Source organism: Vicugna pacos, chromosome 5 (assembly GCF_048564905.1).
Source record: "Vicugna pacos chromosome 5, VicPac4, whole genome shotgun sequence".
In the NCBI taxonomy this organism is placed as follows: domain Eukaryota; kingdom Metazoa; phylum Chordata; class Mammalia; order Artiodactyla; family Camelidae; genus Vicugna; species Vicugna pacos.
In genome coordinates this window covers 4,108,814-4,124,758 of record NC_132991.1, presented here as the reverse complement: position 1 = coordinate 4,124,758, position 15,945 = coordinate 4,108,814, and the positions used below count along the sequence as shown (strand labels likewise).

The 15,945-nt window shown below is 38.2% G+C and overlaps 1 protein-coding gene across 1 annotated transcript in view; it reads right to left on the bottom strand.

Annotated features, from left to right (window-relative positions):
• Positions 1-826: 826 nt before the first annotated feature.
• The window catches only part of MAP3K2 (mitogen-activated protein kinase kinase kinase 2), a 62,111-nt gene continuing 46,992 nt past the window's right edge, over positions 827-15,945 (bottom strand). The window contains exons 15-17 of the mRNA XM_072960798.1: positions 15,344-15,473; positions 10,782-10,959; positions 827-9,831 (exon numbers count right to left, since the gene is read on the bottom strand). Of these exons, the coding sequence (XP_072816899.1) occupies positions 9,606-9,831; positions 10,782-10,959; positions 15,344-15,473 (534 nt within the window). The 3' untranslated portion in view covers positions 827-9,605. The remainder of the gene's footprint in view (positions 9,832-10,781; positions 10,960-15,343; positions 15,474-15,945) is intronic.

Genomic DNA, 15,945 nt, shown 5'->3' with positions numbered 1-15,945 from the left:
ATCAAGTTAAAATGAGGTCATTAGGGTGGGCCCTAATCCAGTATGTCTGGGAAACACATAGAGCGAGACCACATGAAGACAGGAAGCAGAAACTGGAGGTAAAGCTGCATGCCAGGGAGTGCCTGGGACTACCAGGAGCCAGGAAGAGGCAAGGACGGATTAACCTGCAGGTTTCAGAGGGCACCTGGCCCCGCTGACATCATTTTGGACTTACAGCCTTCAGAGCTGAGACAATAAATCTGTGTTACAAGCTACCTAGTTTGTGGTACTTTGTTGTAATAGCCCCCATTGTTGGACATGTAGAATGTTAATTTTGAGCCTTTATGGGTACATTTTAGCACATCTGCAATCACATTCCTACACACAAAATTGGTGGGTCATAGGATATACAAGATTCTGGGTTGTTTTTGGTTTTTTTTTTGACATGGTTTGTGTTAAAGAAGGTTTATTGTTAGCTTTATTGCCTATAGTCTATAAGATGCAACTTTATTGTGTCTTTGAAGGCCCTGAGGGTTTTGACTTGCGACTAAGTTGCCCTCTACACGAAGGTATTAACTACATGATCTCCAATTCTGTGGGAACACCCACTCCTTACCCTCTGACAGTAGGCTTTGTTTTAATCACTGTTAATTTCTGATTCGGGTCATCAGAGTGTCCAGAGAAATATGCCAGAGCATGTTGGGTAGAACACTGCAGACTTGTATCCTGGGAAGACGTAGCTGTAATGTTTCTAGGTTGCTGTTACTCGTCTAGAAAGCGATCAACTCGGGCAAAGGAGGGACAACTGGGAAGGCACTGTGTCTAAGAACAGATCTGGACAAAGTGATCACAGTGGAAATAAATATCAGCTTTATTAACACTCAAAGTGCCATTCATTTATATTCATTCCATAGTCCAGAAGGTTACTTAGAGTAAGCCTTTGCACCACAATCTTTCAAAAAATGAACTAACATGTAAGAAAAAGCAATTTTCATTGTGCTAATTATTGCAGGCCTTCATGCACGATAAATCTAAACAAAGATGTGTGCCAACAATATACAAATTTCCATATAAACAAAGTCATTGATCACTAACAAAATATAAACATGGTTTCTTTCACATTAGATTTAAAAAAAAAAGCTATTTACCAGCAAGAAAAAAACTAAGTACATAAAAACTGTAAAACTCAGAAATTCTTTACATTTTTACAAGCACAATTTTGAATGAACACAAAGTCAAAATGTGCATGAAATGTGGCACATACCACACTGTATCTGGCTTCTGTAGGTTTTTCTAATCATACCGGCTCCTTGTAACATAATAAGCTTAGTGACATTCAACTTCAACAGTGGACTTATTCCTAACATGAGTCATTTTACATGGTACCGCATATCAAAAAAAAAGGTTTTCCTTAAGCACGATAACACTGTCAAATTGGAAATTTAATTCCCAATTCTTTTTCTGCCAGTTACTTAAAATACACAGTACAGTACAAAGACACAATGTATGTTTGAACATTTCTAAATCAATTAAGAGTCCATTACAGAGACTCATAACATGTCAATGTATTGTTTTATAAATGAGGTGTGACCTTGCCCAGTAAGAGAAAAACAAAAACTTGCAATCTTTGGGGTAGAATAAAAGAAATATTAAAAACAACAGTAGGACAGGCCAACAGCAACTGGAGATATAAAAATCTTGACATCTCTTCAAGACAATTTAGCTTCTCACATTTTTTCATAGTTCTGAGAATTCAAAGGCTGTTAGAGTGGACAGTGTTTTTGCTACTGCTTAAAACCTATTTTTTTCCTTTTAACTTGCATTTCATAGAACTCCCAAAGAGAATTCAATGTTCTCCCTTGCAAGAGTATTTTAATTGATATCTAAGTAAATCTGCATCCAATTGTGGAAATACAAATACATTTTGAATGGTTAAAAACAAAATTAAAAAAATATTTTTGATCAGCCAGCTGAAAATATATTCATATAGTAAATAATCTCTCAGAAAGCTTTATATATATTTAATTATTCTAACTAAACAGTACCCTTATAAAACAAGTTCATAAAAATGTAGAAATGAAAATAAGAAATTACTGGGATATATACATGTGCCTACAGACAGAAAAAGACATTTCCACACACACACGTCCCCTGATACAGAGTTACAAGCATACTTTCAACTGAGTCATGGGTTCCAGAATACATATAAAATCAGAAAGTGATGTTGAACTCCTGAGTTCTTCAACAAAGATAGAACCATAGAGAAGTGTACTTTGTAAAAGCAAGAAAGTTCATTGAAGTCAGTAATAGCAGTGCAGTTACTGATGGCTACATCTTGAAAGAAGTTTAAACGTGGAGACACAGACAGTAGTTCAATGCACGCATTCATGATGCTCACACACCCATCAACAATTATTGGTCAGAGTAGTAGATCAGTGTACAAATTAAACATTTCCAAAAATGTGCAAAAAAGTCAACCTTGATAGGAAAAAAACACCTCTGTACATAATTATAAACTGCCCAGCATTCAACTGAGATTAAGAACGTTTACAGAGAGGAACTAATAGATTAAATATAGAGAATTTAATGGTTACACTGTAAAATGTACATTAGGTCAAAGGGTAAATTTACAAATTGATAACCGTAGTTTGCAACAATTAAAAGTTTATTCTCAGATTTATCCAAGTCTACTTTTATTTACAATGATATTTGAATAAAAAGAACCACGTGAAATGTAAGAGATGTCAGACATTAAAAGTATTTTTGGTATTAACTCTTTTATAATATTTCGGAACGCAGGGTAGCAAATTTTAAAACCAACAGCAATAGAAAAAATGTAAACCTTTAACTTACTAATTAAGATTGTATTAAAAACAAGTGTTTGTTTTGAAAGAAGTACTCTTATCCTTAGACACTGTACTTTCACCGGAATGGGGCAGACTGCAAACGTTTGCCCGGCTTCCTTTTGCCTGTAAGCCTTTCCAGCTCAAATGTTTCCACCAGTTCTCTCTCCTTATTCCAGGTGGGAAAAAGGTCTTTGGGAAAAACTGAGAACATAGACAAATACATTTTGGAGCCTATGTATCGAATAAGAGTTTAGATGGAATTTCGTTACTTATCTCTCTCCTCCAAGTAATGCTAATGCTGAAATCACCAATTTAGTTACATGAAGAGTGAACACAAAAATGCTTTCCAGTATAGTCACCAACTTTACTGTCCTCAACTGACATGAAGGGACTCAGAAATGCTATTTGGGGACAAATTCTGCAATGTGTGCTGGCGAGCAGACTTCCTTTCGTTCCAAAATGTCTATGGCACAGAAAGTCCATAATCCACTTTTCTTCAAAGCTTTGCTGAAATGCCCCGCAGGTCAAACGCAAGTTTATCAATGTTAAGACACTAGGAGGAAAGTACGCCACCAGCCTGAGGCATCACATGTTAATGTACATGTATATACATCTATGGTCAAGTGACGTTAATAAGATTGGCACGCGGACAAGCTCAAGTTCGTAATGTCTATACAGTTCCATGATAGTTGAAGTAAATTCTGTGTGTCTAGATGCAAACACAGAGCACCTGTCCTTTAACTTGGAAGCTAGACTGAGATACAAATCCTGCTAGTACCTGCTTTGTCATTTTTATACTGTTAGCTTACAGGTGGGCAGAAGTAACAGTGCTAATCATTTTGGCTGTGTGGAGGGAATAAAAAAGCTTTGGTTTACAGTGATTCTGTAACACAGATTGTAAATACAAACAAGAAGTCACCAGGCAGAGGGGGAATAGCGGTACTCACTGATTTAATGCCTTTGCTGTTACTAACAAAAGGTCATATTACTGTCAATTAAAATGCACAATTATGAAAAATACTAAGAAGTACATGAGACACTGTATACGGGCAACAGATAAAATTTATTCTCTTCTTTACTATAGCTATGACTCCTCCCTCAACTTTCTGAAACTAAACCATGTCTGCTCTCACTATAACCGAGAGAAGATTCTCTAGCCACACCCTGAGAGCTCACTGCCCTCCACGGCTCTGAAAGATGGTTGGCCCTGACACTTCCATACCTACGATGGCATCCTGTCCAGACTGAGGCAGAAGGCAGAGCAAAGCTAAAGACAACTATGAAGTAGGAACAGTGGCTTCACAGCACATCTTCCCTAGCCAACCAAAAAGAGGTATAAAACAATTTCCTTTTTAACAGTTGGTAAGCTAAGGAAGCTTGTTTTGATAATATCTGGCAGAATTTCTATTCCAAAGAGCTCATGAAGAACTATGCAAAACCAAGTACTTTCTATTTAAGAATTATACATAAGATATCATACACACATACACGTTCAATTTTAATCTACTTTTAGCAACCAAGAGCTTGGCAATTTACAATAAATATCTTTATTAGACAATCACTTGTACCAGCTACTTGTGGAAAAGGTGCTGGCACTCCTCCCCGAGGAGGGCACACTCATCCATCACTAGGTCATACACATTTGAGCTGTTCTTCCCAGAACAGAGACTACTCTAATTGGACATTCATACTTTTCCTTCCTCCCCACCCCTGTCCCAGCTACACACACACACACAGCATGCACACTTCACAGAAAAGCTAGAGATTTAGCCAAAATGTTCATTTAAAAGTAAGGATTAGAATTCACTGTCCCTGGATTTCTTGCTCATTGCCCTAAGTTTCATTGCCTTAACATTTGTAAGCCATTTAAACGACCTCTTTCGGGCAAAAACCACCATTCTAGATCTGCTTTGAAAATCATAACTGAACCATGATATACGTAGAACTTGAACACTGCCAATGTGATAGAAAACCAAGTAATCAACCTGGAAAACAATTTACTGTCTCTTTAGAATTAGAATACCTCTTTCTATCCTTATCTTAGGAATTTATGTCTAGTAAAGACTGCAGTGTGTCTATCATAGACTAATGTTTTTCTTCTAACATATTAAAAAAAAAAAGAGGTAGAAAAGGGTAGGAGGAGGAAGCAGGCATGAAGAAATGTTTAAGGGCCAATACACAGTCTAAGGCCAAATGAACTCTTGAAGCCTACTGATTTTGGAAAAACCTTCATTTCGGTGGGTAACTTCAATTATTATTGATATAAAACAAAATTAAGGCATACAGGGAAAAAGGCACTACCAAAAATGAACAAATTGCTTTTCATTAACATTTTAACCAATCTTAAAATTCAAATGAATATGAACATTACATTTGTTAACAAAGGCCAAATTTCATATAAAACAATAGGTCTCGAGAAATTTTCCTGATCTTTGTATAAGTAACACTGTTGACAGAATTCAATTTCTATCAAATGTTTTGGTATTTTAACCACTTAGATCAAAAGAATTTTTTTTCCTTTAAAAGAAAAAGCAAGGAAAAAATAACTACATTGTGGAATCAATGCCCCGCACCACTGGAACTGTCTGAGCAGAGGCTGAGAGAGGGAGTCCTGAGAGAGAGGCTGCCTGCCCTATGGGGATCCCTCCAACTGGGGGATACTTGAGTCTCGGTTATTAATGACATTTTAGTATTTATAACAGCCAACGACTACCCAAAATTGCTTTCCCCTCACTTCAAAAGAAATAAGAACATTTTAAAACATCATTGCTGAACTTTCAGTTAGGATATGCCATAAAAACAAGTAACTATCTGTCTGCCCATGTTTCCTCCTAGACTGTGACCTCCTTAAAGAGAAGTTAATTTAGTACCTGACATCATAAGCCACAATATTTAGTACCTGACATAATAAGCCACAATATTAGGTAAGCAAATGGAAAACATTCACCCTATCTTTTTTAAATCAATAGATTCTGATACTTATTGACACCAGGTGAGTTTGTATCAAGCTACTGGTCCCTAAACCCCAAATGAAATCACTGGCACAGAACTCTGCTGTGGGCCAAGGAGTCTGCATCTGGCAAACCTCTTGGCTTTTGCACCCAAGCCTGGTCGTCCCTATAAACTACTCAGATTTGATTTTTTTTTTTTTTTTTTTTTGGTGATTGCACGTCTCTCATAACAACTCCATCTCAGAAATACCACAGACCAGACCTGACATGTGTAAGAGCTGAAGTAGCAGAGAAAGCTACTCTAAAGAAATCATTTCACCTTTTTACTGTAGTCTCTACTGGGAATAAGACAGAGACTCTCTCAAGTAAAAGCCAATTCAATTTACTATGAAATAAGCTGTAATTTTTCTTTTACCATTCAGCCTGTGCATTAACATTTCAATCTTATATAAATTATGTAAGGTTGACTGTGCCTTTGAAAACTTTCTAAGGCAGTAGTCTTTAACCATTTTTCAGGTTAGAAACATATTTTGTAAATGAGGAAAACTGAAAAATTTTCAAGATAGTCATACAGAAAATTTTAAAGTCTGTATACTTTTATATATGTTTTAGAGAATTACCAACCATCACAATTTCCATTAGTCATTATGGTATTCTTCAACCCTTTTACTCAACACCCTTTGTTTGCAATGTAAAAGATCTTATATTTGGTCCAAGCCTAAGTCATGCTGTTCTGAAACTCTCAAGGCCTAAGTAGAAAGATATTTCCTGAAAAGCACATACAAAGACTGCTAGTGAATCTTCTCCAGCACCAAAAAGTCTGCCACTGTCAAAGCAGAGCGCATTTTAAAGGCACAAAGTCAGCAGCCTGGCCATTTTCCAGCCTCAGCAAAGAAACATTACAGTATAGAAGAATCAGTTGTGCATTTAAAAAACAAAATTTACATTTAGAGTCATCTCAAAAAGTTCAAATTTCATTTGTTGATCCATACCACTATTAGAAGGAAAAATTTGGAGTGTTGTATTTAACTGCCACTGATAGAGGTGTTTCCTTTCAAAATTTTCTTTTTTAAATTTACTTTTGGTCTTCCATACCTCACCCCACATTAAGCTTTTTTGTTCTAGTATTTCTTATATATATTAACTTTTATTGTGGTTTTTGGTACCTTTACATCTTGTCTGAACTAAATTCACATCACATTTTATAAACTCTGTAAACTATTAGTCTATTTTTAAGTCTTTACATAAAGAAGAATACTTTCCCACAGCTAATAATATTTTTCTTATAAAACAAAGGTCTTCTGCAGCAGTGTTAAGGTAGTAGTTTCTTTTCAGGTGATTTTATTTTCTATAGCATTTTGAAAAGAAAAAAAAAAAAGAGACTGAAAAAAGCAAACAATTTTGCTTCGGGTTTCACAGTCTCCCGAGATTTCTCTCTGAAGAACACGCATGTCATATCCTACACTGCTGATTACCCTGACAGACCAAAAATGAGCCAAAAGGAAATCACAACCACACAACACAAAGAGACAAAGGAAAAGCCCACTGGTCCAGATACCATGATCTTGCTCAAGTAGAAGAGATGCTTTCACTCACAGAAGATAAAGAACTTATAATAGATCCACATCCTTGGGGACTATGTCTACAGCACAAGGCTTGGCAGCTGATGCTCCAGGGGGAGGATGCCACTGATTCATGGTCTTCCTTGCAAGCTGCTTCCCTTCGTCATAAGGGTATGGCAGAAGGTTCAACAACTACATTGTGCTTTGACTTCTTCTCACACTAGCCAGTGGAATTTCAAATATTCCTACAGGGAATGCCAGATAGGACCTTGATACGGGAAACCAAGATCTACCTAACTTCAGAAACAAAGTACCTTAAAAGAGTTCCTAAATAAGCACATCTTTTAGCAGAAAATAAAATACCCGAGTCCCCTACGAATCCCATAAAAAGCATCACATTTAGGGCCTCCAGGAAGAATACTATATTCTAGAACTTTAAAAACAAAGTACTCAGCACTTGCTTTAATATGTTGGAAAAAACTGCAAGTGGCCAAATTCTGGTATCAATCACGTTTTTCAACAGCACAAGTCCATTGGAGACAGTGCGAGCTTCCCAGCTGCCTCTCTCTGCTTGTGGCCTTGCTCTTGGTGGATGCATTATACCAGGAACTCCTGGTAGTTTTTAACCTTCCTATAAAGTAGTTAATACTTTGTTTTGATATGCTTTTCTTTTCCCACAATTATGAATTAACTTTTAAGGAAAGCATATGCACAGACGGCTGAGTTCAGTAGGCTCTGTGTTTATGTTCATTTTGTTTCTAAGATAGAAGTCACCGATTTAGTCGTAAGGAAAGGATTGCTGTTGCTGAGATCATTCGTCCTTGACTTCAAGTAGTGGTACCTGCTCCTGTAAAACCCTTGTTACATGTCGTATCACTTTCTCTCTAAAAATTACTTTTTGCAAGGAAATTGCTTTGAAAATGGCTGTTCTCAGTTTATAACTGGGGCTGGTATTTCCATCAGGGTTTCTCAACTTCGACACTTTTAGCAGCTGGGGCAGGATAATTCTTCACTCGGGGTGGGGGTGCTGTCCTGTGCAGTGCAGTCTGTTTAGCAGCATGCCCAGCCTCTACCTACTAGATGCTTCTAGCATCTTGTGACAACCACAAATGTCTCCAGGCACTGCCAAAGGCTAAGCAAAATCATCCCCACCCTGCTGTTGAAAACCACCGTTTCACACGGTAACTGCTTTCCAAGGTGCTTCAATATTCTGTGATCCCAAGAACAAGGGTTTTATCTCATGACACAGGCTTTAACACATGGCTACTGTGGATCAAACTCTCAGTGCCTAAAGTATGTTATCTGTGGGGAATCCGGAGCTTAGAACTAGGAAGATACACATGATTCTGGTCATTTCTCCTTTCTCTTAATTTTCAGACCTTCCCCCTCAGGTACAGAACATAGTTTAAAATATACTAAACAAGACTTCTTTTCACTATTTCATGATTTCTGATGATTGGCAAATGTGGTCTACTGCTCACACATTTAACTAGAGCAATCTCCTTTCGTCTTTTAATTTGGATTTGCTTATTGACTTCCCGTATCTGCTCTAAAATAAAACAGTATCTTTTTTTTAAAGCAGAAAGCTATCCCTCAAGGTTTACAGATTCCAGTAACTTGGATCTATTATAGTGTATCTGCTTATTATACTGGTTAGGATTAACAAACATACCTCTTAGAGAGTCATATTTTCTATCAAGATTCCTACTGAGCAAAAAGCTTGGTAGACAGAGGTTAGGATCTAAAGAACACAGATCTAAGAAGGAACCTATATTCTTTAAGTTGAGTGCCTACCCTAAACGCAAGTTTAGGCTCGACCTCACAAATGAGACCCTATTTCAAATACTATCACTAAAAACTACAAATTATACATCATTTTCTTCTCCTTGTTGTCTGTGTCTCCCCATCACCATCCATCTGTCAGTGACACAGGGAAAGACTCTACAATCTTTAGGCATTCCAAATGATTTTTTGTACTAAAAAGAGTGACTATGTACTAAAGTGCTTTATCTCTCTGAACCACATCAGTACATTATAAAAATTAAAAAAAAGTTTCAAGTTCTTGTAAGGGAAAAAAAGGATTAAATATAAAAAATTTAGGTTACTATTATTATTAAACAAATTTAACCAAGAATCAAGAGAAACACTTTCCCTCTTGTCTTTTTTTCTCTCCATCTCTCTTTTTTATAAAAAAGAAAAGTGCAGTCAGAGAGAAGGTGAGCGGACAGATGGGCGCTGGGCGGAGGCACGGGAGAGGTCTCAGGCCGCTAGTGATAGTGCACAAACGTGTGCCGGAGAAGCTCGTCAGCGGGAGGTCGCAGCTTGGCCTCCACGAAGATGCGTTTGAGGAAATCCCGGGTATAGTCTGAGACGTGAGGCGGCAGCTTGGGGTTGGTGGGCTGGGTGGCGATTTTAAAGATAGCAGCCATGGCTTCAAATTCAGCCCAGGGGGGCTTTTCAGTCAGCATCTCCACCACCGTGCAGCCCACGCTCCTGAAAAGAGAGGGCCTTACAAAAAGTGCCACCACGAGGGCTGAGGGAACTGGCAGGAAGTGAGACATGGGCGATTAACACGACTGAGTCAAGTGTCAAGTCTCCCTGAAAGGCGTCTACATACAACTCGCTTAGATCGGAGGCTCCAAGGCCCAGGCCCCAGGGCGGCGGACATTCCACTAGCCCCAGAAGTGGCTCTGGCCCCATAACTTTCACAACGCCACATTCCGGGCAGCCTACGCGGGCAGGGCGGTTCACCACCTACCACCTGGCAGACACCCAAGACCAGGTGGCCTCAGGGCAAGAATCAAGTGTTAACAATGACTGACGTGGAGACCTGACAGGAGGAGCTGAAGAAATGAGGTTTTCTGAGTTTGAGGAGACACTTTTAAGTGAATTTATGTATTCTTTGAGGGGGTGGGGGCGGTAACTAGATGGATGGATGGATTCATTCATTCACTTATTTATTTATGACACTGGGGACTGAACCCAGGACATGCGCTCTACCCCTGAGCCATACCCTCCCCCTTGAATTTATGTATTCTTAAGGAAAAGTGTTATTTTCCATACTTGATGTAACATCATTCCCAAACCTGAAAAATGAGGTAAAGCTGTTTTAAAGATAAATGTCTACAATCATCACTGAAACTCCCTGCCGGGATGTGTTAAGGATATAGTGCAGTTCTAGGGGAAGTATATTATGTAGGCATTCTTAAAAGAAAATCATGTTGGATTCTAAATCTGAATGAATTCTGACAGTTGTAGAAATAAATGGGGAACACTCAAAAAGAGGCATAGTTAAAATGATGATAATCCTTGCAATCCTGACATCCTATTTCAAAAGTACAAAAGATACTTTAAATCCAGCTCAGTAATTTCTCTCTCAGGTGGAAACAAGTAAGAAGGCAGGTGTTTTCAGGCACCACCCCCACTTCCCCATCAAAACCTACCAGATATCTGCTTTCCTGCCATAGCCTTCTCCACTAATCACTTCAGGGCTCATCCAGTACGGTGTGCCTGTGACAGACTTCATTCCTGTCCCCGAAAGACAGATGGTCTGAAGTCGTTTGCTGGCCCCAAAATCTCCTAGTTTGACATTGCCTGTTGAATCTCGCAGAATATTTGCGCCTGAAACAAGAAATATCCTCATTTCATTATGTTTACCGGCAGTCTGGAATATAATATAAAAGAACACAGAGAATTACTTTGTAGACCCTTCAATCTACTCCAAAATCAGGGTACTTTTCACCTTCTGAGCGGTACCTGGGGTAATGCCAGTCACACAGTCGGTGCGCATTAAAGATTTACCATGTGAACACTGAGTATTTAGAGTCACTGGGGTGTGCCTCAGGGCCTGAGAAGGTTCTGCCACTGAAAAGGATTGATGCATGGAAAAAAAGAGAAAGGGGGAAAGGACTAAGAACAAAACGTGCAGGGAAGGGTGGAGAAGCAGCTGCAGGCTCCTGGCCCGGTCTCTCTGTCACAAAGCAAGAGCCCAAGATAATCCAGAGATTATCTCCCTCCGCAGGCACTTCTTGAGGGACCTTCACAATCAAAATTCTTCCTTCTGCGTTCCTCATTTCTATACAGTATATTTTAAATCTATTCTAAGCAAGTTTTGAGGTTTCTGTTTTACAATTTCATTTACTCCTATAGTAAACTTTAAATTTTATTTCTTATAAACGGACTCTGGTCACCCAGCTGAGGTGTGTGTACGAGCAGAGTTCTCCACGGGCGAGCGCCCCCTTTCCACACTAAGCTCCCGGGCAGACGTCCACTATGTGCGGCCTACCAGTAAGGAGTGAGAAGCCTGCTCCAGGCTCAGCAGTTGCATACGTTACTTCGAATTATTCTGTACTGATTTGTTTCCTCTCTCCCATTTACTCACTCAACTACCCACTTCAACCAGTATGAACACACAGAGACTTACTTTACACTTTAGGTTGTAATCCAACGACTATGTTTTTGCTGGAGTTGCTCCAGCTTTGGCTGTCCACAGCTCCCTCTGTTGGCTCCTGCGGCCCTCTGCCGTCCCTCAATCATTGTGTTCTTGCTTGTTTTGGATCTCTGGGGTGTTTTTTCGTTTGTTGTCTTTTAGCACTGTCTTATTTGCTGGTACTAGAAGGTGCTCCAAGCCTTGTGTATTCTGCGCACCAGTCCCAGAATCAGCCATTTGTCTAAGGAGCCCTGGCTCCACTCAGTGGAGAACGGTGTCAGAAATCAAGATCAAGGCGCTAGGTTCATTTATTTTTGTTCTTTATTTTCCCCTTTATCTCCTTTATTAGTCTTTTTTCTGAGATTATAAGTCTTTCTTCTTATATAAATTATTTCTATTCTCATTTTTAGCTTTGTCTATAAACTATTTTTAAATAAGCAACTTACTTTATTAGCTTATCTAATTTTAGTTTTTAAATTCTACTTCAATTCTTATTTTTAAGTCTTCCATAGCCTTAACCATATTTTATACTAAAAAAAGGTTACTTATTTTTCATATCTTTTTTTTTTTTTACTGGCCTCTAAGGAGAGTGAATAGTGGAGAAAATACTGGTGAGAATACAGACTGTCCATCCTCACCATGAATTTCTGTACCTGTCTTTCTGTTCTCCCAGCAGCTTCCCCAGTCTAGTCAATTAAGGCTCTACAAAGCCCCTCTCCAGTGGCGGGTCAAAGACCCACTCTCTGCACGCCATAAGCCCAAGTGTGGCATGACTGGTTTGTCTCTAAGACAGCACTGCCTGTTTAACATCTCTCACTGGCTAAAAGTTAAAGATGTCAGAAAAAGGCCCTGTGTCTACAATATTGAACCTAGGGAAGGACAACAAATGAGCCAGATTTTACTGGTTACCAGCTGGGAAGGAACAGTCCCAGGCAAGTCACAGACAAGGAGAGCCATCTCTGGGGAGTAATCACCAGTGCTAAACCAATGCCAATCCATACAAAGGGCTGAGGAGAAAATGTAAGGCCAAGTCCCCAATATAGTTACCTAATTTTTAAAAAACTTATTTTGGATATGTTAGAAGTAAGCTAATAAGGAGACTTTTCAAACAGACTTGGGAAGCACACAGAATAGTATATGAACTCGTCACCCAGCCCCAACCACCAGCGGGGCAATCTCTCCCAGCCACACTAGCAGCCACTTCCCCTTCCCTCCGCATATGATTTAAATCAAATTAAAGAGATCACAATCAATAAACACTTCAGGAGTCCTTATCTTTTAAAGATATGTACTGTCACACACCTAAGAGGATAGACAATAACTCCTCAATACAGTTAAATACACATCCAGTGATTCTTCAGTTTTTCTTTAAAAAAAAAAAATCAGAATCCAAATAAGGTCTTTCCAATCTTCTTTTCCCTTCGCAATTTATGAAGAATCTAAGTTGTCTACCTACAGCTTTCTTATGATCTAAATTTTGTTAAGTCTATTCCAAGAGGTCATTTAACATGTTCATCTGTCCTATGTAGCTGTTCTATAATCCTACAATTTGGTAGCTGAATCTAGAAGCTTGATCAGATTCAGGTTCAATTATTTTGGGCGTGGGGGGGACTACTTTGTGGATGAAGACATAGTCTATGACTATCAAGTAAGTAATGCTAGATTCTGTGAAGTCAGCAACTGTTAATGTTTAGTGATTTTATCTATTAATCCATTAGCAGTTGTAAAATGGTACTATTCTATCATTCCTTTTTCATTTATTGGCCAAAATATTTTTATAAATATAAATTTTCTTTCATCCATTATTTAGTCCTCAGTAGTATATTTCATAAAAGAAAGGCAGAATAAAGGAACCCTATTACAAAATTAGTTGGTTTCCTAGCAACGGTAATCAATTAACTTTTATCCTAGGTTTCTTTATGAACTCCCAGGTTTAAACTTAAAAGTAATCAACTATCTTTCTTTCTCCCTTGCAATTGCTTGTTATAAAAGTTTAGGAAATACAGAAAAAGTAAAAAGTATGCAGAAGAAAAACAATGATCACTCATCCTGCCACTTGGAAGTAACCACTGTTAACCACACGGGAATTTTTCTAGGTCATACTTTAATTTTACAAACTTGAGATTATACTACACATCCAGTTTTATATTGTATGTTTTTCTTATCAATATTATTTGCCCTAAAATGCTTTTAAAGCAGCTTGCTTCCAACCTGCTCGTTTTACTGGCAGGGTTAGAAGAGGACCCACTTGGGGTGGCTCCCCTCAGTTCCTTTCCTTTGTCTCCTCATGAATGCTGAAGAGAAACTAGCTTGAATGGAGATTACTCCTAATAGAATACTTCGCAATCAAATCATTTCCTCGTGGCTTTTTTTTTTAATTTAAGTATACTACACTTGACCTACAACACTATATTAGTTCCAGGTGTACAACACAGTGATTCAATATTTCTATACATTATACATCACACTTCACGTGGTTCTTTAAAAGCTATTCGGTTTTGTACTTGACAAGTGGGTAGGTCTTGAGGAGAAAGACCAGCTCCTACTTCTTTCAGATCAGGAGCCATGTCGTCACTGTCTGAGACTCACAGGTAAGCTCCATTCTGCACATGGGATCTGGCTCAGACGTTCTGCAGCATTCTGCTCTACAACCAGGAACTGGTTAGGAACGTTCTCTTTAGCCTGAACACAGCCATATTCGGGATGTGACACACCACAGAAAGGAAGTAAATTTTTGGTAGCTTATACGGTCCCCAGAAAGACCAATGGAAAAAAATGTTTTTAATTTATTACCTATATTGTGTATTTGTTCATTATTCTCATCGACTGAATAAAGTTAGCATCTTTGCAGTACAGTTTTAGACTCTCAAACGTACACATCTCCACCACTGGAGTTTGTGTCGCTCCATGCAGTTACCTTACGGGCCTGATCCCTGAAAACAGTTGAGTTTTTGAGATTTAAAAAGTGAGACTCACTGAACTGGAGTTCATCACAACTCAGTCTGGGCTCTCCTCGTCTTCTCTCCTTAGGTAGTGATATCCATGTCCACGGCTTTAAATATGATCTGCACATGAAATACTTCACCATCCTAACTAACCTCTGAGTGCTTCCTATGTACCAGGCAATGTTTCAGACATGTAATACACATTAATTTATTTAATCCTTATAAGAATCCTGTGAGTTATATGTTATTATCACCCTCCTCAAAAATGAGGAACTGAGGCAGAGAGAGATTAAGTGTCTTGTCCAAGGTCACAGATTTAGTGATGGATAAAGCCTGAATTTAATCAGGTCATCTGGTGTCAAGAGCTCTACTCTTAACCATTATATTCTAATACCTATGCTCTATGTATGAAAATATGGTCTCATTTTTATGATCATTTGAACTTTATTGATTCTGTGAGCCCCACAGGAAGCTTCCCTCTTGTGGAAACCTGAACATCAGGACTAGCTGGAATTGTTTTCCGATGGTATTTTAAATGTAAATGTATTAATTTAAATGTTAAATTTCTTAACCATATTACTTGTTTCATTAAAAAAAAACTGTGTACTTAAAAAAATACCTTGTAACTTACCTTTTATATCTCTATGAACAATCATATTGCTGTGCAAATAATGGACACCCTCCAGAATCTGACGGGTGTATTTCCTAGTCACATTCTCAGTAAGAGCTCCATATGCTTTTAATTGGTCCTTAATGGAACCCTAGGATTAAAGAAAAACAAAAGAAAACTATAGTATGCTCTGAAATGAAAACTACTGCAAGTAAATATTTATTTTTAAAGATTTGTGTGTGTATTTATTATTCTTATTGACTGAAAATAATTATTTATTTTTAATTGAAGTTTAGTTGACATACAATGTCATGTTGGTTTCAGGTGTCTAACATAGTGATTCAATACTTAAATACATTACAAAATGATCACTGCAATGAGTCTAGTAAACACCTATCTCTATACAAAGTTATTAAGTATTATTGACTATATTCTTTATGCTGCATATTACATCTCTGTGACTCATTTATTTTATAACTGGAAGTTTTAATTTGGGGAATCCTACTTCGGACTGGGAGGCTACAGCTGGAGAGCACAGGAATTCTCAATAAGGACACTCCGTACCTTAATTCAACATAAGCTCTACTATGCTCCTTGACTAGACCCGAGGCAGTGTGTGTGTC